Source organism: Gadus chalcogrammus, chromosome 10 (assembly GCF_026213295.1).
Source record: "Gadus chalcogrammus isolate NIFS_2021 chromosome 10, NIFS_Gcha_1.0, whole genome shotgun sequence".
Lineage (NCBI taxonomy): Eukaryota > Metazoa > Chordata > Actinopteri > Gadiformes > Gadidae > Gadus > Gadus chalcogrammus.
This window is the reverse complement of record NC_079421.1, coordinates 14,401,323-14,424,418: the sequence shown is the minus strand read 5'-3', so window position 1 is coordinate 14,424,418 and position 23,096 is coordinate 14,401,323. Positions and strand designations below refer to the sequence as shown.

The following is a 23,096-nucleotide window of genomic DNA, read 5'->3' as shown; positions in this document are numbered from 1 at the left end:
ATATGCTCCAGACCAGTTTGTACCTTAATTCCTCCCCCTCAAAATGCAAAGGCAGCACATTACGCACTCATTCCAAATGGATCAAGGCGTTCGTCTCCCGGTAGGATATGGTCTGCTGGGCCCTTGTCTGGAGGACATTCATCTGACGCCATCGTAGCTGGCGGTACCAAAATATACGTATCATGCTTGTTTAACACATCATTCCTCCCTTTTCTTCACTACTTTCTTCTTCCATGCTCCCCGCCCTTCTCTTCTCTCGCTGTCTCCTGGCAGACCCCTGAGGAGTTGGACGACTCAGACTTTGAAACAGAGGACTTTGATGTGCGCAGCAGGACCAGCGTGCAGACTGAGGATGACCAGCTTATTGCTGGCCAAAGTGCCAGGGTGAGTGCTTGTATTTTTATAATATATATTTCTATATATACATCCATACCATGTTGGCTGCAGACAGGCCGTATACTGAAATTGTATCGCCCGGGCTCCCTGCATTTTTAGCGGAACATACAATGTTTCTCAGTGGCAGCTTCTGCCATAACATGCCATAGCTCTTCGAGTCTTTGAACATTTATTTACTTATTCTGTTGGCAAGGCTACTTGTTTATTCTGGAATCTTTGGTCTGTGGCACACTACCAGTTCAAGGTGTGTATCTTGAACTAAGAATCTCTTGATTTAAATTCTGAGGAACCAGTGGGTTGTTGGCCCATCTTAACTGTGTTGGGATAAAATTCCATCCTAAGATGGTATTCATTCATGACTAATACACAGGGATATTATGCGCCCAACTATAATCTTTGGTTATTCATTTAGAGAATGCAATCTCCTGGCTCATATCCAAGTTGGTTGATTTAAAAATAATTATACAATACATGGGTTGTATTGCCTTTTGTAACTTAAATACTACACCATTAACCATCCAACATCTTTCTGTACACTTCAAGCGTTCATGACTTCATTTAACTTAAAAACCGCATTAGATGAAACCAAGATAGGCTCACTCACCTGAAAAATACATTACTGCTGTGCTTTCCATGGATCCCCAAATACTGCCAGAAGTGTTTTATCTAGGTGTGCGTTTATTGACTTTTCATTCACTGTAGACACTATATAACCAAGGCCCTGGATTAGCTAATGGCCAGTCCCCACTGTATTGGGCCATGTTGACCATCATTGACTGCGTTTGACCGCAGGGCTTGTGTCACACGATCTATCTTTGTTCAACATGTAATGATTCAGGAGCCACTATAGCTCTGAAATCTATATGTTCTGCTTTGTTTAGTATAGGATAAAATCCCAATGTCTGTCCGGAAATATTCGTTCATATAGATGGCATGAAAGTCTTGAGCTTCCTTTCATTGAAACAATAAAAAATTCCAATCTGTCAGTTGTCTGTAGAGACCAAATTAAAACCCTCTCATCGAACAATAGGACTCCTGTTGCTCGCTCTTTCTTTTGAGAAGGTGTAGTCAAGTGTGACTTAAAGCCTTTACTGCTATTATCACCGGTTTTGTCTTGCAAAATGCTACATACTTAGCGACACTAGTGAGGAACTGGATAAACTATCTTTTCTTATTTATATTTAAATGTATTCTCTACACCATTTTCCCCATATAGCTCAGTTTTTCTGTTTTTCACATATTTCAAATTTTCTGAAATAATATGCATTTCCTCATTGGAAGAGCAATTTTGTTGAGTGTTATCTTGGTGCATTTGCATTTACTCTTCAATCATGGTTGATTGTACAAAAATCCAGAGGGAATCATTAATTAAATATAACGGCTTAGAAGTGTGTGATGCTATATTTGACCTTCTTCCATTAAGTAGGTGGCCACTCTGGCCTGAAATGCACATTCATTACAGGTCCACACACCTCTTGGGTTGCTGCCCTTTAACTACCCAGTCTAACAGGAAGAACAAGAGCCAAATGATAAACACCTTTGCACAGGATATTAAGTACTGCTTTATCAATGCCCTGCTATTGATCTCTTCTAATGACCAGAGTGAAATAAATGTATATTTTCCTTCAGCGAGCTGACCGGAGTCCTCAGTCTCGCTCTCGCTCCGTAGTGTAATGTGTGAGTCTCATGGCTTTGTAGAGAAGGGTTGTGAACCCGGTCCTCACAGCAGGAAATGAAACCTCTAATGATTTCACAGCCCCCACTTAGCCAGGGGCCAGGCAGTGAAATGCTAAGCCCGGTGAGGTGGCTGTTGATGACTGTTATCTATGGAGAGGACAGCTTTCATCTACTTTCTGTGCACTTTAGAAAGAGTTGAATGAGAAAATACTATCTTCTTTGGCAAGTAGTTAATTTTCCACCCCAAAAATAAATAAATGTATGTCCTCCTTTCAAAGGCACATTATTCACCTTCAGCCTATCTGAAGTTTAGTTTTTAAGAAAAATATAAAACAAAACATTTTTGTTTTTATCAAGGGATGCTTGAACATTTTTATTTTACCAGTTATTCAAACAAATCTCACTGAAGGAAACTGTTGTACTGGACGGGGTGCAAAAGTAATGCACTTCTCTAATCTCTGACACCATGTCCCATCCCGCTGGTAACAAACAACCCTTCATCCTTGGTAGCTGGAGGCTATTATTAAAATATAAGTAGGAGTTGCAAAGACCGCCCTGACATTGCTTTGTTCCATTGGGCTCCACTCAACTCACTGTGCCTGTCCGTCCATCAACCCCTCCAGGCTATCATGGCCCAGCTTCCCATGGAGCAGAAGGCAAAGATTGCAGAACAGGTGGCCAGCTTCCAGGAGGAGAAGAGCAAGCTGGACGCCGAGGTGTCCAAGTGGGACGACAGTGGCAATGACATCATCGTGTTGGCCAAGCAGATGTGCATGATCATGATGGAGATGACGGACTTCACCAGGTAAGCCTGATCCACTATGTGTGGGTGTGGGTCGGTGGGTGGTTAGGTGGGTGGCTCGGTGGGTGTCCACACGAGCCACTTGCACATGAATTGGTATCCATAGTGTGCCTTGCTATCCTGTTCCTATTTTAGTAGACGGAAGCGTTTTAGTCTGTCTTTGACATCACCATGGTGATTTGTTCACCCCACTGATCTGCATGTGTTGTGTTAGTCACCCCTCGCATTGATATTCACACGGTTGTGCAACAGCAGCAGAATGCCTCCAGACGGAACACATTCTCAAGTTCAGACTTTGTCAAACACAATCAGCCAGATACGGCCCTGGTTGTTTCCCATCAACAAAATAGTGCATACATAGGCCCTCGCTTGAACAGTATATATTTCCCAGGTCAACCTCTGAAATGAATTTGATCTCTTTTTATCTTCTCTTCTACTAGTGATACGTAGCAAGTTGTACCTCTCCATCACCAGTATCTGTAGTGTGTAGAAATGTTCAATGGAGAGCTTTTCTGATTAGATCTGACCAGTGACCGGTTCACTGCTTTCTATCTCCTGGACACAATCCAGTGTCCTGTCTATATTCATTTTTCCCCTCGGCAACCCTGCTTTTACTTTTTGACTGATGCAGTAAATGCCCTCCACTTACCCTGGGTTATGTTTCCCATTTGATTTGTAGAAATCTGATAAGTGGATGTCAGACATGAGTACAAACTTCCAATACATTATTTCACTTCAAGGCCATTTGTTGTGATGTCAGGTTGGTCGGGTGTGGAGCGATGTATCCTCCCTATTCATGTCTGATAGAAATGTTTACGTCATTTAGTTACAGTAGTATAGACAAAGAGACTCAAAGAAATGTTCCCCGACCCAGTGTTGCTCTCACTGTGCAACAGCAGCATTATTAGGTAAGAAATCGACATATTGAAAGTTATGTACATAATAATGAGAGAAAACACAAGTACAGGGAAGGAAAACAAAATGACCAAATACCAAACGGGTATCATAACAATTCCCCTGCAGTGTCTCTGGAGACTAGCATGCCCCTTTTCCTGTCATTCTTAGTGAGACGAGAAGGAAATCTGGCTTTTGGATGTAGCCATATTTTGCAGGATAAATTTTGGTTGAAATATAGGGGTAAAGGGCAGGCTATGACTGAGGGAAAGGTTAGATAATTTTTGTGGCCGCCAGAAGATTCTGCAATACTGCTTTGAATGCAAGAAGCTACTCCCGTTTCCATGGTACTGTGGGGGTCTAGCTCAAATTTACCTATTGCACGAATGCAGTATGCATGACCATATTTTTGCTTCTATCTTCTTGCAAAATGTCCTCCAAAAAGTTTTGTGAGGGGACATCTTGTGCACACAACTGAGTCACAGTAGTAATAACGGTGAAAGCCATTCAATGAACGCAGTGTTCTCCCAGCCACGTTACGCATCACAACAAACTTTGAACAAGAAAATGGTGGTAGAGAGTACGGAACCCGTAAAGGGACATGGGGTAAAAACAATGCTTTTAACGTTTCTCGTGAGGACGAGAAAAATATCTTGTGTGCACGAGAAAGTATCATACGCATATCACTGGCAGTGTGTGCGTGTGTGACGTCAGCGAGTGAGTGGACGAGCGAGGAGAGCGAGCGGTAGCGACACATTACTAGTATGCAAGTCATGTCTCATCTTTACCAAAGTTACAGATTTTTCTCCTCGCACAATGTAAAGGCTAGTTGTGGTGTTGACCACAAGTGGCCTCACTTGCAGAAACACTATCTTCATTTGCAAAACAAGAAACCTTTATCGATATTACAATGGAATTGATTCGTCATGCTTTGTTTATGCCCAATGCAAACTTAAATGCTCCATGTAATGTAGTCGGAACAAAACGATGCATTTCCCATTCATGACTATTGCCCTCTAATCGCGAATGCACGATTGCGTTTTCAGTGGGTGCTTGCAATTTTACTAGACCCTACTAGTATGAGGTATCTGTGCAAAGATTCAATGCAAAGATCTGATATCCACAACCCTAATGAAACATGCTCTATATTCAAGAAAGGTCCTTTTGTTCATCACATTCTCTCAAAAATAGAAGCTTGTTTGGCTGTTCCTAACTTAGAAAATGGATTATGAAGCAATAATGATGTTCTAATGACCCTGAGCTAATAGTCCACACCATCCAGTAACTGTAATCAATCAGATTTTTCCTCATTATCTGCTGATGCTTATTATCGGCAGTGGGAGAAACATTATTGCTGCATATTTATTGCCAGGACTCCAATTCCCTGTAGAAAAACACAAAATCAATAATGAGCCTTTTTGTCCCTTTATTACAAACACAAAGATGGATGTCTTTGCATGGAGGATGTTTTGTTTCTGATTTTTTCGTCTGTCTTAATAGCCAAAAGTGTCTGTTAATCTCTCAATGCCCGTGTGCCTCTGACCATATATCTTAACAGCATGTCTGTGCTCTCAGATTTAGCATTAGCATAGAATGTCACTAGATGGGTTTTTCGGCCTGCACCCAAATTATTGCCCCTTCAACCTTGAGCTGGCACATAGCTTTGCCAAGGTTAATGCTACGTGAGGAAATTGATCTAGGCCCTTGTCCTGACCTATCTGCCGACAGGAGGGATTCTAGCTCCTACTTAGCTTATGGCTACATCTTGGCTGTCATAAATAAGGAATGTGCTTTTGGAAGCATGCAGCGTATTTGGAAGCCACCTGTCTAAAGGCGCTGTGTGCTTATGGTCTAGTGTGGATGCAGCCCATCTGGACTCCCGAGGCTGTCAGTGGTGTGGACCCACCAGTACCTTTTCTAGGGCTGTAGCAAGAATGTGTTATAATTAAAAGGGTAAATCTGGAGCCCCCCCTTGCGCTCTGCCTTCCCGGTTACTGGCCAGTATTTGAAATCAATTTGCATAGGGAAAGCCAGATATGTAGAGGCGTTTTAGCTGGTACTGCATACTTTAATCTAGCCCTCGTGCATATCTATTGCATATTAAAGAGCCGGCGGGCCGTCCAACAACAACAAATCAATTTTTGGCTGTATTTACGAGATGATTCCACTGCAGAAGTTTAATCACTGTTAAAGCGACTGCTGTGTCAAGCCGTGATCCAAATCCTAGTTCTCTAAGTTGTTTTTGTCCTGTCCCGACCCCCCCCCCCCCCCCCCCCCCCTCTAAACTCATTACAATAGGCGTAGCTCTGTCTCCAGGGTCAGTCCCTCTCTCTTGGGAGTTCCCAGTCTGTGCTGTGACGCATGACCCCTCGCGGCTCCTGACGGGCTCTGTGGCAGAGGGGAGGGCAGAAGAGGGGATGGCTGGGAGATTGGATGGAAGGGGCAGCGAAGAGAACACAAAATTCCATCTGTTCTGGGGTTGGATGGCTCATTTTTTTAGCCTGGAGAGAGGAGCTTTGAATCCAATTTATGCCTCTTGCCAACTGTGTCCCAGAGTCCCTTGTGGGGACGCGACGCTGGCAAATAACACAGTGGGTTGGGTCAGGAGTGGGCGTGCTCACGGTAGGACTACCGCGAGGTCCTGAAGGAGAATGGATACGTTTATAATGGAAGTGGGAGAGTGGGTGCATTGATTTATTAGGTTTCAAGACATCATCATCATCTACCTACATCTATCATCTACTGCTCTTTCCTTTCCCTTTGCCACTTCATCAACGGCAAAGAAATGGGCAGACAAATGCAGAGTGGGTGGTGTTTTCTGTGTTCCCCATACCATCTGGATGCGCTCGGCTCAGACTACATGGAACAAGTCATCTCGTTTTTGTTACCCATCAGATAAAGCCTGGGAAGACACTTGTGGTGGGTGGGGCAGAGACCAAACAAGCCAACACAGCAGGATTTGACAGCCCCGTATCTGATAGGCGAACAAGCGCCCGGCAGTGTCCACATCCAGCGCTGATGTGATGGCCTTCAAACTGAAGGCTGTGCCCCTGAGTTTAAATGCGTTGTAAACCGTTCACAGTCCCGGCCGATGAAAATGGTGCCAGAGGTCTGCTGTGTGTGTGTGTGTGTGTGTGTGTGTGTGTGTGTGTGTGTGTGTGTGTGTGTGTGTGTGTGTGTGTGTGTGTGTGTGTGTGTGTGTGTGTGTGTGTGTGTGTGTGTGTGTGTGTGTGTGTGTGTGTGTGTGTGTGTGTGTGTGTGTGTGTGTGTGTGTGTGGCCGAGAGTCAATCACGTGGCTTTGTGATTTCACAGTGACCAATACCTATATATCAGACTGCTCTGTTAATCTCGGCTGGCTGTCCCAAATAATAAAAATACCCCTATCAAAATCACAGGAGCTCCTTCACCAATTACCTTTTTCATCTGTTGTTTTCTCTTTTATTTATCAACAGGGGGAAGGGGCCACTGAAGAACACATCTGATGTCATCAGTGCTGCGAAGAAAATTGCAGAGGCCGGATCAAGAATGGACAAGCTGGGTCGCACCATCGCCGATAATGTAAGGATAAAACGAAACCCAAACATAAGCATGGATTGTGCCATGCTGAATGACACTCTTCACCTTGAAACATACAAACCAGCTAAGCAGCCATGCCCTGGACATGCCAACATGGTTGGCAGTGTGCCAGGATGTCATGAGGGCATTCCAGGCCAAAACGACTGTAAATTTAGTTTTAGTCTTGGAAATTTGCTCCAACACACAAAGGTTAATTACTAGCTTCAGCTGCAGCCAGCAATTCACTTGGGCACCCAAGACTTCTGCTGGGATGGACTTGTTCCAAAGTTCAAACTCTTCAACCGTGTTAATATGACTAGTTAATTGGTCTATATTTTGGAGTTTGTCACAATGCATTTCACCCTTCCTATCTCTCTTCTTTAAATGCTTCCAAGGCCTGACTCGTACATGAAGTCAGTCTTCGTCTGTGGTGTAGTGCAGACTCACTCCGCAGTGGGTTACATTAACGACTCTCTGTGTACGGTACATTTCAACATGCAGCCCTCAGAACGGAGTGTAAATAATTGTCTATGAACATGCCGCTCGGGGGGCGAGCAATGCGTTCTAAAAGAGGGATAACCACCCAGATGTAATATGTGACGATAATGCCAGTGGATTTGTGATGCTAAGCTACTTTGTTGGCTGAAAATGAGACATCTGTCTATGTTGGCTATAGTAACGTTCTATCACGCTCTCAATTGCATAGCTGAATTCGCCAGAGCTAGGCTCAGTTATGTTTATAACCGTGAGAATAGACGCAGTTGACTTGGCAAGTGGAATTATTTTCTTGTGGATGATGCAGGAAATACTAGTGTGCCAGGTGCAATAACTTCATTGCATTCAGAGCCCTTTGTGAATATTCTCACAAAAAAGGTCATTCCAGTTGCATTTTACCTTGTCCCTGTCCTTTTGTCTAGGACGATAACCAAATGAATTCCCCCCCCCCCCCCCCCCCCCCCCATTCACCTTGATATTTAATTTACCATTAAGCCTCATACTGACCATGTACAACAGTACACCCATTATCGCTTTTCTCTCTCAATAATGACCTCGTTGGAACTCAACCAACGGTTCGGGAGCTCTTTGATGCAGAGTTGACTCGGTGGAGACCACAGACCGCTCTCCTTTTCATCTGCCATTCCCCAATTCCCTACTCCATCGTCTTTCCACCTTCAATCCCTTACCCTGAGGACTCTGCTCCCTGACACTGGAATACACACATTCAATTATCTATGGCTTCATATTTCACTTAAATACCAGGACCGTACCACTCCTGTGGGAGAGGCCGGACATGATTTATCCCCCCCCTGTCTGCTCGTGTGCCACCTCCCGCACAAAGTGGGTCTCTGTGGCAACGCTGCCGTTGCAATATGTATACTATGTGTTGTTAAATCATGGAGAGATTTAACGGTGATGCTGGCAGCAAGACGCGCTTGTCAGATTGAGGTTGACATGGTCCTCCCCTGTGAAGATGCCTCTCTTCACTACAACACAGAGGTCTACCAGATGAGTGTTTTTCCCCCCCTTTCTGTACATGCAAAGGCGTGTGTGTGTGTGTGTGTGTGTGTGTGTGTGTGTGACGTGTATGTGTGTGTGAATGTGTGTCAGGATAACAGTTTCACAAGCAGTTTGAAACGGTTGCTTTAAGAATTTTATTTAAACATACATTGAGTTGTCAGTTCTTCTCCCAGTTTAGCGAGGGTTCAGTCAAGCACAATAAACTAACCGCTACTCTATAACCGCATGTCATGCTTTTAGCTGCTTGCCCTGTTTAGCCATTCTCTTTGAATCACAAATCTTGTGCCATTATTTAATCTGATTTAACAGTGGGGATGTGCATACAACGGGAAGCTATTGCATAATTAATGTACGATTCCTTTGCTATTGCATTCATTGTGCCAATTGTTTTGGCATGTAACTGTGAGTGTTAGGAATAAAATGTATTGTGCCAGGGCATTTGTCAAATATTTACCACTCTGAAAGTTTCATGAGGAAAAGTGTAAAACAGTAAAACATAAGGTTTACCCACAGGCAATATTTATTGAAATGAATATGGAAGGTAAGGTAACGACAAAAGGTTAGTTTTAAATATCCAGAATCATCCATGTTGCTAAATAAGCACGCATTTTAATTACAGCCCGTCATTCTGGAATCGACAGTGAGTTTACAGTAGTGATTGCGCTTTCATAATCTGACATAATGAGCGGTTGGCCTTCGAAAGGTTGGGCCTTTCTGGTTTAATATTTTATATAAGATGAGCTCTGATTCTCGATTTTCGAGGCCCATGTCTATTGGCAAATCAAAAGTCTTACCTGCTCTGACCTAATTGTAACGGAATATAAAAGTGGAAAGGGCCTTTTTCCTTCATGCCTCAATGCTGCTCTTGCCGCGGTTTATTTCCCTCTAATGAATACAATATAATCCCCCATAGATAGCAGATGGGAAAGTGTGTACGTGTGTGTGTGTGTTTGTGTGTGCGACTATATGTTTGTTTGCATGCAGGTTTGTTCCCTTATCTGCTGCTGTGCTGCTTCTTAGTTTCCTTTGCCCCTCTTTCTGGGACTTCATGCAGTCAGTAGTTACTGTATAATGTTGTGTACATGTGTACACTATTGGGGTATTTGGGGGACGGTGGGGGGGGACGGGGGGACATGGAGCACTCTAGTTATGAATAAATGAAGAGCACTGGCTGTTGGAGGTAATGTCTTAGCCAAGAGTCAGAACCCCTCCAGCCCTTCTGAGCCCATGCAGCTGTCTCTGTCCCTGTGTGGACCAAAACACTTCGAGACCAGGCAACACGCAGCTTCTCCGCCTCCACATGTCAGCCAAGAGTCTCGGGACTGCATCAGGCAGCGTGGAGAAGGAGACCGCGGCAGGAGACGGAGGACAAAATAAAAATCATGGGTTTTATGTGCAGCCATCGGGGGGGGAAGATGTTCCTCCTGAGAGCAAAATCCATTAAAGGCGGTTTGCCTTTAATTAGCAGTGTAATTAGCAGGTGTGTTTTTTATTATTTTTTTATTTACATATGGGCAGTATATTTTTAGATTCCGTTCTCAACAAAACGGGAGACGCCGTGGGCTCTCCCACACTTGGGCGCACGTGGCGAGCCGGGGATGGTACGCACGCAGCGGTGTTAGCGCTGAGCGAATCACATTCCAGAAGCACCTTCCAGAAGCACATTGAGTCCGTCAGGGGAGGCGAGGCGGCGGTGGAGCTACTCATTAACCTAGGCATATTAATCGCCCTACCCTCTGCGCAGCCTGCCTGAAGGGCCCATGACGGTTCACTCTTCATAGGAGCACATCGGCAGATGGCCCCTGACTGATAGTACAGCATCTCCATTTTCAGATTAGTATTTTTTTACGTGGGGAAAAAAAGATTGTTGGCATGTTGTGTCTTTCAGAGACGCACACGGTGAAGTGCTTCACTGTTGGTTTCTTTGAAAATGTTAACCGTGAGTAATGGACACCTATCCATGTTTAAAGATATTAATGTAGTTACGAGATGAGCTGCAGGATTTAGGTCAGAGCTGTACAAAGGTCTGCAGTGCAGTTTATTAAGAATTTATGATTCTCCACTGCAGGATACCTTGGGAGATTTGCGTCGGGGCAAGCTGGTAAACAAATAATCCTATGTAATTGAGATTTATAATGTTAATGTGTGAGCCCTCGTGTGGCCCATAAATTCCCTTGTTAGCTCGCGTACCCGCAGCTGTGCATGTCTGAAACGTGTACACATGCACATGCAATATTTGCGCATTTAGTAAATGTGCGTGTTCTTGCTGTGTGTGCATTTAGTGCACAAGCTTTATTCTGGTGATCTATAAGGACGCATGTAGTATACATTTCCAATTTGCATTCAATCAGGGTGGATTTATGGTGATCCATGGGTGATCCGGTGCTGGTGGCAGTGTAATCCCAACCCTGGCCTCGACGCTTTATGGGGACCTGGGCTGTAAATTTCTTGCCGAGGTGGGGAAGTAAAATCACAGGGCGCCCACAAATTCTCAACTCAGCAGTTCAAGGGTCAGCCCCCAGCCGACTGCAGCTCAGCGTTCCGTGTTAAGGACTTGTTGTTTTCGGTGTTTGTTCTGGGTAATTTACACACAGCTACTGTTTTTGTTTGTTAAACACAGCGTTATGGTAATAGACCAGCATTTTAGTATTTTTTTGTAATTTATCTTCGAAGAGGGGTCATAGGAATTGATCTGATCTTGGCAGAAGCCTCAGAACAGCTCTGGCGTCAAGCCCAGAGGTCGAGCAACATAAGCAATACCCCTCACTTTTCTCTTTTATTATTGGGGGTTGGGGGGATGGTAAATATTGCTTGAAGGATCGCCATACAGGTCAAGCAAAAGTAAATGCATTCACAGGACAATTCCTGTCTGGGTTAACAAGCCATCATAGCACCTACTGGCGTCACTAAAACTTCCGTTGCTAATTTAATTTGGCAAGATTACCTTCTTGTAGCGATGCTGCAGAGCATTTTGCTCGCATATGGCCTCTTATAAGTGGCAATATAGCACCTTTTTGTCTTTTGGAATCTATGTGCATCGGCCAGTAAGTAAGTCGTTTGTGGACAACATAACGCTGAATCACTATACTTCAAAGTACTGTCTTGGCAGGAAGACGAAAGTGCGGCATTTCCGATTACATTCGTCAAATGCAGTCAAAGTCTCTTGGGCAGAATCGGTCCATGGAAATATTTCCTCCCCATTATATAGCCACCAGATGTTTGAGTGAAGCCAGGAGTGACGGAAACGATGGTTACATCGCCCAGACCGTTATTGTCATTCAAGTCAAATGAGTTTAGGAACAGCTTGTACGTGGAATACCGGTCTTTATAACTTTCTTGTAAAGTTGTCACTTTTGCTTACAAGAACCAAACGAGCAGTTTGACTGACAGCCACAGCATGAACATTAATCATGGAGGAAGGCCATTTAATTGGTCCCCTTGGTGACCTCCAAAGGCTAGTGCTCTTGGCTTGCCCCCAGCACGATTTTCCCCCGTCATAGCCAGCCTGTGTGTCTGTTTCACTGTCACATTAACATCCCCCAGTTGTCAGTGTGATTGAACAGGCCCCCACCAAACCCACAGCGTCATTTGGGCAGATGTGGTCGGACAAAGGGCCTCGTGCTATCTGCCTCAAACAGGACTTAATTGATATCTATAGACTATGATGGCTTTATACGCTCAGCCAACCACAGTCAGAGGCGTGGCAGTAAGCGATTGAATCCAAAGATAGGCCCATGAGCTATAAATCACATTAACCAGCATGTACACGGTACATGCCAACATTCATGCAAAGTTCATTAGCAATCGCTCCATTCAGGAGCGCAGTGATCCAGCTTTTAAACCGCATTAACCCTCTTTTGTTCATTGGGGCGGACCCCATCCCCTATGCACCTCTCGAGACCATACAACTGGTCACCTCTTGACCCAGTGTTCCTTATACACAACCTAGTTATCGCATCTGCATGCAGAACATAATGTGGTTCATTTTTTGCATTTCATTCAATTGTATTTGTATAGCCCTTAATCACCGGTACAGTCTCAAAGGGCTCAACAGGCCATATATTTATGACAACCCCCCTGACCCTAGCCCCCAAGGGGGCAAGGAAAACTCCCTTAATTAGCAAGGAATTAATCTTGAGGAGGAACGCTGATTGGGGGATCCCACCTTCCAGGGATGGTCAAGAGTGCAATGGGTGCCATAATTGACATACATACATAAATATATACAAGCAAAACATTAAAAATCGGTGATGGGGTGCTGACCGGTTAACCATAAGGAGAGTCCAGGCATCCAGTCACCGCAAGAGGCTTTCCACTTCTGTGGATTTAAGGCCATTTGGGCCACAGTTATGTAATAAAAATATGCAATATTGGCAACACAAAAAGTGTGGCGTCACCCTGGGCAACACCCACAGTGCATCTGAACGCTTCCCTGTCGGTAAATGGTGAAAATTTGTATTTTTTTTTTCTCTGGGTGACTCATCGTGAAAGGTCAGTCACTGGGTAAGAACAGCAGAGTTGGCTCTTCTACCTTCTCTGCAATATGTAATGGAATTCATCACAACTCGCCTTTCAGGCTGATGGGACCCGATCCTTATGATTTATGTCGTGTAGATTATGCTAACACATTCCATCAATGGAATATTTCTGTTAGACGGCTTATGTGTTGTTGTTCACCTTCTGTTTGTGTGCTCAAATTATTTTCGTCAAGGACAAACATACGTTCTCCATTAGGGAGCGGACCGGCACTTGAGTTAATGAGTATTCGTCAAGCAAATCATAAATGATTGCAAAAATATTGTAATCTGAATTCATTTTATTGTCGTTCTGTTAAATATATCATGCATTGTCTTATTTATTTTGCCCACGTTTTTGGAGCAGGATGTATATAGTAAATAGTCAAAAGCCTTCACCGTTTGCATTGTGATGCATTATAGTTGAGCCGCTGTGTAAAAAAGGTTTGTTTGCAAGCGTTCAGTCACTGGGCCGTGTAGGCGTTTGTTCCCAGAGCGTTTGAGAGGTTTTTACAATAATGACAGCCCGCCAGCAACGTCCTGACATCAAACACGAAAGTGAAATGTACACAGCAGAGCCTTGCTTTGGCATTTTGGAAAGAAAAGCATCTAATGCTGTTTGAACAGTGTTTTATTTTTTTTAAGTTGGAAAGATATTGGGTATTCCACAGATATGCACACTCTGAAATGGCGATGTGAACTAAGGATGCGATAACCGAAGTCCCACTGCCAAACGGTCGATTCCATTATACATTTTGGGGTCTTTATTGAATACCTAATCTCAATAGTAACAGCTGTAGCATACAGATGCAGGGGTAATAAGAAACCACATGTGCATACACTTACAAAAGTTGAACCTAAATAATGCAGGAAATTCTAAACAAATTCTAAAAAAAGGACCTAAATATCAGCGACGGTGGGGCCAGATCTAATTAGCAGATAGAAGGACCCACTAATAGGACTTTCACACGTGAACTCGGGCTGAACTCCGGAGAATCACATCTGAAGCTGATCACGGGTTGACCTTTCTCACATGTGACGCACAGCGGGAGATAAGCCGTATCTGAGTTTTTCACACCTATTGGAGGTTCTCTGAATACTTCAGGCGAGGTGCGGTGCCTGGGGCCTAGGAGGCCGGGCATAATTCTAGAAGGTTGAAGCGGAAGTTGCAGTTTTTTTGTTAACACACATGGCGGTAGGGGCTATTAATGCTAACTTTTTGCGGTGATGTCAATGCTGCATTTTTATAGATTTATCCGCAATATCAACAGAAATGTGGAAAGCAGAAATCAGTTGGATTGTAGAAAAGTATGAAGCAGCAAGCAACACTCCCTGATCCTGGTCTGGCACCAGTCGTATGATAGAAACGCCCTCACCACATCAGAAACACACCCACTCGCTCATTGGGGATTCACATATTCTCCAGACTTTAGAGTAGGGGCAGTGGGCAGTAGATGAACTCTAGAAGGGCGAATTCACACATTTTTGTTCACACAGACAGCCCCACCGGGGATTAAACGAGGGAAGTTCAGACTTTCGTTGCATGTGTGAAAGGCCTGTGAGATAATATCTTTCAAGTCCACACGTTGGGAGTATGAGACATCAATAATGACAGACACCGCCTCTCTAATGCCGACTGCCTTTTTCACCTTTGCCCCAATGGCTCTTAAATAAAGATCTTTCTGCGCTTTCATCTCCCGTTTGAATCCTATCAAGAGTCGTGCGATGACACATCTCATCTTGGCGTCTGGTGACTGCTCAGCTGACCAGGCCAAGTTGCCTAACTTCGACATGAGAAGCAGACTCTACAGACATGCAGGCTGTGTCTCCAGGTGTGAGGGCTGCTCCAATTTGACAGAAGGTGCCGGAGAAGGCAGCCGATGTGCTTTTGATGACAATGATTGACAGCGAGGCGAGTTTCCAGCCTGACCTGGAATGGAGGAAAAGTTTAAGCCGTTGTTTTATTTCATCATTGCTGCTTGGATTACGTTGGTGTGCTTGACCTACTTGCGACTAAAGAAAAAGCTCTCTGTGTCACGTATTGATTGTGCTTTCCTTCGAATCTCATCTATGTACTCGCGCTTAGGCGGTTTATCTTTTTGCTGTTCTCGTAACAGTATCAACGACAAAATCCCTTTGACTGGTACAAAAGGACAAATCGGTCCGCTGAACCACAGACGTGCCTAACCTACTGTCCAGGTGAGCCGTACCTGGTGGGCCTCCCTCCTCTCGCCGTCCAGGGCGAGCCGTGTCATGACAAGTGGTGTTCTTGTCTCTCCCCCCCCCCTGCAACCGATGTATTCACATGTCGGGCAGTGTGAAGAGCAGCCTTGCCGAATTTCCTGGGAGTACTGAGCGGAGCCAGCAGCTGAGCCTAGCATGAGCACAAGTGATGCTTTCACAGTGCATTGCTCCCAACCGTCTCACCACTTCCCCGAGCCCTCATTAGCATGCCTGCTGCATTTAGCCTTAACCCAGCTATGTGCTGCTTTGTTATCCTCTACTGTTCAGCCCCCCCTCCCTTGGATTTCTCGCCTTTTATTTACTCCTCCATGCTGTTCCCCCTCTGGCTCGCTCCTCACCCTCGTCTCTGCGCCAACTATTTATTCCTCTTCGCCTACTTTCATAAAAAAATGTAACTCCTTCTAGACTCCAAGTCTTATGTATTCTATAAGGCTCTGATGCTATTCCAGTTCCAGTTCTCCCCTCCAGACCCCCTACTATTTAGCCCATGCCTCTGCCTGCCCAGCTGTCATCTCTTCTCCCACCTCGGCCAGAGCATCACTCCGTTTTAATACGAGCGTCTGGATCATATGCAAAGCATTGCAACAATATAAACGGTGCCTTCCTTATCAAGCAGCCCACATCACTGCTCTGTTTGCCAGAACAGCACGTGGATGGCCGTTTCACATGTTTTGGCGTGTTCCTTTGATATTTGTTCACGCGTGGTCGTAAAAAACGGCTGTTGCTGCGAGTCTGATGATCTGCATGGTTTGACCGAATGTGCGTGAGCGTTTGTGTTGAGTGATTTCCTCCAGTGCCAGGGCCGGCCTCATAGTCGCTGGTGTATGATGGAGCACAGTCCACAGGCTGAGGGGAGGGAGCTCGTGTTGGACGCCCCTCGTGTCCGTGCATGTGTGCAGGCTTTGTGCTCAGTGGAGCGCTGTGCACATCCCACCGGGGACCCCCGTGCTCTAAGTAGGATCATCAGCACCATACCTTTTTCCGTCTGTTTCCCCTCGGAAGGAAGAAATGAGCTGGATCGACCCGGCTTTTCTGTAGCTGCACCAGCAGAGGGGTACATTAAAGAAGTGTGTGGGAGCAGTTCCTAATGGCAGCCAGGCTAATTACGGTAAACAAGATGAACGTATACGTGTGTGTTGCCCGTTTAATTTGCAATTACCAAGCAAAACATCCCCTCACTTCATCCGGGCGCACCAACCTACCCGGGGCCGGGGATGTGTTCAGAGTCAGCAGACAGCCCAGATATTTCATCAATTACAAGATTGGCTGCCATTAGCACAGTCTCACCTTTTGCCCACACTTAGAATTAATGGCTACCACAGGATACTGCTCCCATACAGCCAGGCAATTAAAAAGCCTGAGTGTGTTCAACTTGTTATAGTCTTATCTGTGCTTTTTCCAGGGAGAACAAAGTTGAGGCTTCAGGGGCCCACCTACCTGACTGGAATGATTAACCCAAGTGAGATCCAATGTCAGATATGGAGTTTTGTCCAAATATGCTGACTGTGCTTTTAGTTATAAGTTTTTTTTGTGTTGAGATCTGTGTGTCCAGCTGGTGCTAGCCTCACTTCTGTCTGTGTTACAGCAGTTACAGCCCATGATGTGGTTAATTAGATACATGCGTCTGCATGACTAAAACAGAATCGCCTAGTCTGTTGGCATCATGTTCCCCTAAACTTGACACAGACTGAAATGACGCCACTGCTTTAGTCACAACTGATTCCCAATAATGGCCAAACGTCTATACTCCTTGTCTATACTCCTTTGTACCAGCTGTCGTCTTTCTCCCTCTTCTTAATCCCTTCTGTTTTTGAAATGAAGTGGATTATGGTGATGAAGATGATTCATTCTATTTTCGGTTTGTCACCGTGGCCACTGCAGAACTACTGCTGAGATGGTGGGAGCGTTGTTGTTTATCTCACCCTGTTGGTGTGCACAGTCGGTACTGCTGTGATGGTTTACACTTGGACAAAAGAGCGTGCCAGTGTTTGTGTCTGTATTGTTTGGGGATGAGCATGCATCCAGGCTGACGTTGGTACACACACAGAGCCACCAGCAGCTTTACTGCCTCAACCATGAGCAGCCCCTACTCATACTGTCGATCTACAATGGCGAAATGATCCGTGAAGACGGGCAATAAAGCTCATATCATTCTAGTTTTAACTTGCCAAAAATAAGATTGACAAGACAAGTTTTAGACAGGTTGCGCAAGTTGACCCATTTACCAACATTGCACTATGGTTCACTGCGTCATCAGTGTTAATGAAAAAGAGCATGCCATGTTTGCTAGCTAGCCAGGAGCCAAAGCAGGTGTAGCTTAAAATGCACAGCTGCATCTCAGGAATGGCTCTGTTGCGGGGGGAGAAGGGAGCGATGGGGGGGGGTTGGGGGGGGAGAGATGTGAGTTCACCTATGCTCTGATAGGACTGCCCCTAATTATGTGTCATTGTAACTGCAAATTCCACCCAATTAAATCTTCAGTTGTTGCCTTTGTGAGTGAATACAAACGGCTGCCAATGCTCAGAGTGGCTTTATTATAAAGGACAAATGATAATCCTTTACATGAAAATGCATGTCACTGTTCTTTTATAAAGAAATCTATAAAAAGGCTGAGCTCCTTGCTGACTCGGCTTGCAGGATGCACAACGTTTCTTATTTTTATTACAATCTAAATGTCAAATTTCAGATTCCCCACGGACATGTTTACACATGCACTTATTCACTGGATGAGCAGGGAGGAAAGGCCTCTAAAGCCCATTATCAGGCTGGCAGGGGGCTCGTTTAGCAGGGCCAGGAAGACGTTGGGAAGTGGTCTTCCAGCACACAGCCAAGGCCTAATTATTAGATTGAGACGCTGCAGAAAGATACCGTTGATGTGAATGCACACTCCTGTGCTTATTAACATAACGCTTCTTTCAAGTGTGCTTTGATAATTGAGGTTTTTTGATTCCTTCAAGTTGATTTGTTTGTTGTTAAAAGCCCAATGTGTCTTATATTAGAGCTTGTTATTATTGTATTTATTTTCCCAACGTTCTTTTTATTATTTTATTATTTGTAACTAATTGTGGCTCCTCGAAGTGCTCTTAATTTGCTAATGAGGGGTATACACAGGGAAACAGACGGTGCACTTCAGTATGTTTTATACCGTACGTTTTATATCGGAAAGAACTGTTGCCAGCGCATCACTAGGTTGTTTGAATTTGTCATATTTTTCTTCTGACTTATGTAAATCAGATACTTCACACTGCTCTGCTAATGTCATCTTAAAATAATTGCAGACATCATTAGTTGGCTTTTTACCCTGTGCCATTGTCGACCTGGTGGCCACTGGCCATTGAATTAACAAAGTAATTAGAATAACACAGTCTGAGCTTGTGCCGCGCGGGACCATGTTTCGATGGCCCTACCTTCTCCGATGCGCCTCGCTCCTCTTGAAAAGGTCACGGATGACTACTGTAGATTCACATGAGCGCGAAGGACACCTAATGCATATTCATCAAGATGCATGACATATTCCAGCCGAGTTTGCCTGAAAGCTTTCCCTTTTTCGGAAAACAGAAATATGTATTTTTGTTTACGTCATTCACTCCCACTTACGCTTCCTTCTTTACGCTCTTCCTCTCAGTGCCCGGACTCCACTTGCAAGCAGGATCTGCTGGCCTACTTGCAGCGTATCGCCCTCTACTGCCACCAGCTCAACATCTGCAGCAAGGTCAAGGCGGAGGTGCAGAACCTGGGCGGAGAGATGGTCGTGTCCGGGGTGAGTTCAACAACCTAATCACACGCCCGCCAGACCGTCTCTGACATCTCTGGCCAGGCTCCCAGCCATCCAGCGGCCCACCCACAGCCCTGCGGTAGCGGCAAAGTGCTTGAAGGATGGGTGTTGAATTGCAAATGGCTTTTGGGCTCGAGTGTCAAAGAGAATGGGCACTGGGTTCATAGTGAAGTTTTTAACATAGAACTCATGTTAAGTAATAGCCATTTCCTCTTCCTTTTTACCCTACCACTGTATGACGGCCTCTCTATATATTTAATTGACCGATGCACTAGGAACTAATATGCAATTACTGTATGTTTTTTAAACGTTTGCCCGTGTCCAAAACCCAGCGGTTTGTTCTAAAAGCTTCGTTGCATTGCATGCCGTACTAATTAGCCCACTGATAGTTTAACAGCCCAGCGTTTCAAACCCCGAAGATAAGGGCATTGACGTTATGGGGGTTTACTCCCGTTGTTTAAATGCTAGCTAAGCTCCCAGAGCAGATGATAGATGATGACTAACCCATAGCAGCACCTCCCAAACCTTCAGGAGCAGGGCCAGCTAATTACTTGTGCCGGTGTAATTGTTCAAAGTCCATCCATTTCCTGGGCAGAAGATAAGTTCCTGTGTTCTCCGGGCCTGAAACGAGACGTCGTTTCTCAGCACTACCCATCAAGTGTCTTTACAGCCTCTGAGGCTATTACTTTGAGGAGATTAAATTAGGATGACCTTTTTTCATATTCTGAGAAATTTCACACCTGTTAGGATGTCGAATAAATGTCGGTAAAGGTCGTTATTTAGTTTCATTATTTTGTATTGTCTCCGGTGTTGGACCTTCCGTTCCCCGATCAAAGTGGACGAACCGGAACGGATTAACACGCAAACAGTCACTCTAACGCACTGTCGTCGCCGTGTGTTTTCTCCCCCCCGCAGGAGTTCCTGTACGTGCAGGTGGACAGCGCCATGTCCCTGATCCAGGCGGCCAAGAACCTGATGAACACGGTGGTGTCCACCGTCAAGGCCTCCTACGTGGCCTCCACCAAGTACCAGAAGAGCCAGGCCATGCAGTCCCTCAACATGCCCGCCATCTCCTGGAGGATGAAGGCCCCCGAGAAGAAGCCGCTGGTGAAGCGGGAGAAGCAGGAGGACCCCCACACCAACAAGGTCAAGCGCTCCTCCCAGAAGAAGCACATCAACCCGGTGCAGGCCCTCAGCGAGTTCAAGGCCATGGACAGCATCTAAGGGGGGGGGGGCGGGCGGTGTCCCGGAGCAGGGCGAGAGATTGGTATTTTATTAATTCCTTTGTTGTGTTTCTAGCCCGCAGAATCAAGAATCATTCTATACTGTAGGCTTCCTGCAGCGTATTCCTGTGTATTGCAAGCTTGAGGGTGAGCGGCCCGCCGTTTGTCTTCGCAGTAGCGACCCTAACGGAGCCACACGATGCTCCACGCTCGTTCTCACCGCGTCAAATTATTCCAATGTTTTTGTCCCCCCCCCTCCCCCCCGTGTATTTCATGTTAGTTTTTGTCGTTTGTTCATTTCTTTTGTTCATTTCTTTCTGGGGAAATACAATTAGCAAACTGGACGAAGGTGGCCCATCCCTCTTGTGTGACCCCAACACCTTGTTTATGTGGAATATAGGGAACCATAGATAGGAGCTTAATTCCAATACCTGTTTATTAAGAGCTTGTGTATTTTGTATTTTAACCTATTTTACAATTATATGGAGGGGCCACTGTGGTGTTTATTTTTTATTTTTTATTTCATAGGGGCAAAACATTGATTTTGATGTGTAGTGCGAAAATTAACTATGCAAATGATCCACTGCCTAACAGAAGCATTAAATGTGGCAACTGCGGTGTGCTAAAACTAGTCCGGTCGATGCTTTTGTCATTGCTCAGAGAAACCAAAGTGACCATTATTCTATTGTATCTTTTATACAATATTTGTCATATTTCTACATGATTTCTCAAACACTAAATGTTTCCTCCGATGCTTGACCTGTGACCTGCCTTCCTACGTGATAAATGTATTTCCTTTCCTTTAAGAACCCAACACTGGGTTTCACGAGCTCCGTAATATATTTTTTACATTGTGCTTCGGTTAACCAAAGGTGATGGAGAGCACTCTCTCCAGCCTTCTGTGTTGGTAGATAAGCCTGCCACACACACACACACACACACACACACACACACACACACACACACACACACACACACACACACACACACACACCCCTCCACAACAATTGAGCTCAAGTGCACACATGGAGACAAGGTCTCGTTTCCATCCCCAGCTACTTTGGGTCCACCAGTGCCCAGCGGGCATAACAAGTATGAACCATGCATCAACCCTCTCCACAGCAGCATGCTCTTTTTTCGACCTGTCAACGAGTGTAAATGCGTCCACATTTTAGGATCAATATTTTGTATTTTATTTTGGTCCAACAGGTGGGTGAGTGTTTCTTACGGCTCGTTCTCGCTCTGTCAGTTAAAGCACACCCTGAGCCTTAAAGACTTTAAACGCTTAAACACTAATAAAGATGTTTTCCAGACTAAAACGTTTTTGAAAACTCCCACTATTTTGGCTTGTTTTAATCAATCAAGTCTTTGAAGACACCTCCTGAGTCTCTGGGCTTTAAAAACGCAGAGGTAAACATGTTAAGTGTTTTTTCCTTCAGTAGAATCCCCGAACTCGGTGGTCCTTTTTTTTCACACCACTTATATCCGATCCTCTGAAAAACTTCACATCGGTGAACATCTCGGCCTAAAAAAAGTTACATTTCACACGTTTAACTTCTCTTATAGCTGGGGCCGACTGGACGCATATGTAGTGGACGGTGTGGGGGTATATTTCATAGCGTTGGCATCAGGCATTAGAAAAGCTGATGTTTAATTTCCTCCCAAGATGGACTTTTGCTGTGAGGTGAAGAGTGTTCATACTACTTTGCTGGGGAAATCGTCTGCGCCGCGGCCTTCCCTGCCGCAGACTGTTTTGCATATCTATGTACTGGCTTTATTTCTAAATAAACAAATGAGATGGATGCGCTGTCTTTCATGTCGTTCTGTCAGATCTGCACTGCGGATCAAAAATAATTAAGTCCTCTTGAATCAGTCCTTTCATGATGGAAGTTTGGAGGCAGTGGTGCAGTAGCTACTTCAGCCGGATTGGTAGTAAAGCGAGTTGTCTGCGTAGTGGGAGGGCCAGTGCTCCTCAGAGTAATTCACTTTCTCAAAGGTAATAAGAGGGACTGCTGAAGCCTCAACTCCGGGCTGTGCATAATGAAGTAGCTATCCGTGTACACTGCTTTATTGACTGGCTGTATATGCCCCGCCAACACATTGGTGATGCTGTGCTGTACACACAATGCTGCAATTAAATAACCCATATCACGCTCAATAGGATGCAACGTGTTGGTGAGTTATTGCCCAGTGCTTCAAAACCCTGTACTGTCCTCCATTTACAGGTGTATTTTTATGGAACCACACAGTCGGAGTGGTCTAACCCTAGATGGTTTTCCCCAGAATAGTGAAGCAATACAACCTGTCTGGTTAGAGCCCCACCTTGTATGATTACAATGTAAATCCCATGCAGTGGTAACACCACAGCACTTCATGCCAGACCACCCACTGAAGATCCTGCTCCCTATCCCCCTCTGTTTTTCTGTCACTCAAGCCAGCGACATGATTGAATGAGGAGTGATCAATCACACTAGTGCAGTATGACAGTTTAATCAAT

The 23,096-nt window shown here is 45.0% G+C and overlaps 1 protein-coding gene across 1 annotated transcript in view; it reads left to right on the top strand.

Moving 5' to 3' along the window:
* Nucleotides 1-22,421, top strand: part of ctnna1 (catenin (cadherin-associated protein), alpha 1) — a 76,106-nt gene extending 53,685 nt beyond the window's left edge. Inside the window, exons 14-18 of the mRNA XM_056600412.1 lie at nt 274-384; nt 2,697-2,878; nt 7,223-7,328; nt 19,227-19,361; nt 20,292-22,421. Of these exons, the coding sequence (XP_056456387.1) occupies nt 274-384; nt 2,697-2,878; nt 7,223-7,328; nt 19,227-19,361; nt 20,292-20,600 (843 nt within the window). The 3' untranslated portion in view covers nt 20,601-22,421. The remainder of the gene's footprint in view (nt 1-273; nt 385-2,696; nt 2,879-7,222; nt 7,329-19,226; nt 19,362-20,291) is intronic.
* The last annotated feature ends 675 nt before the right edge of the window (nt 22,422-23,096 follow it).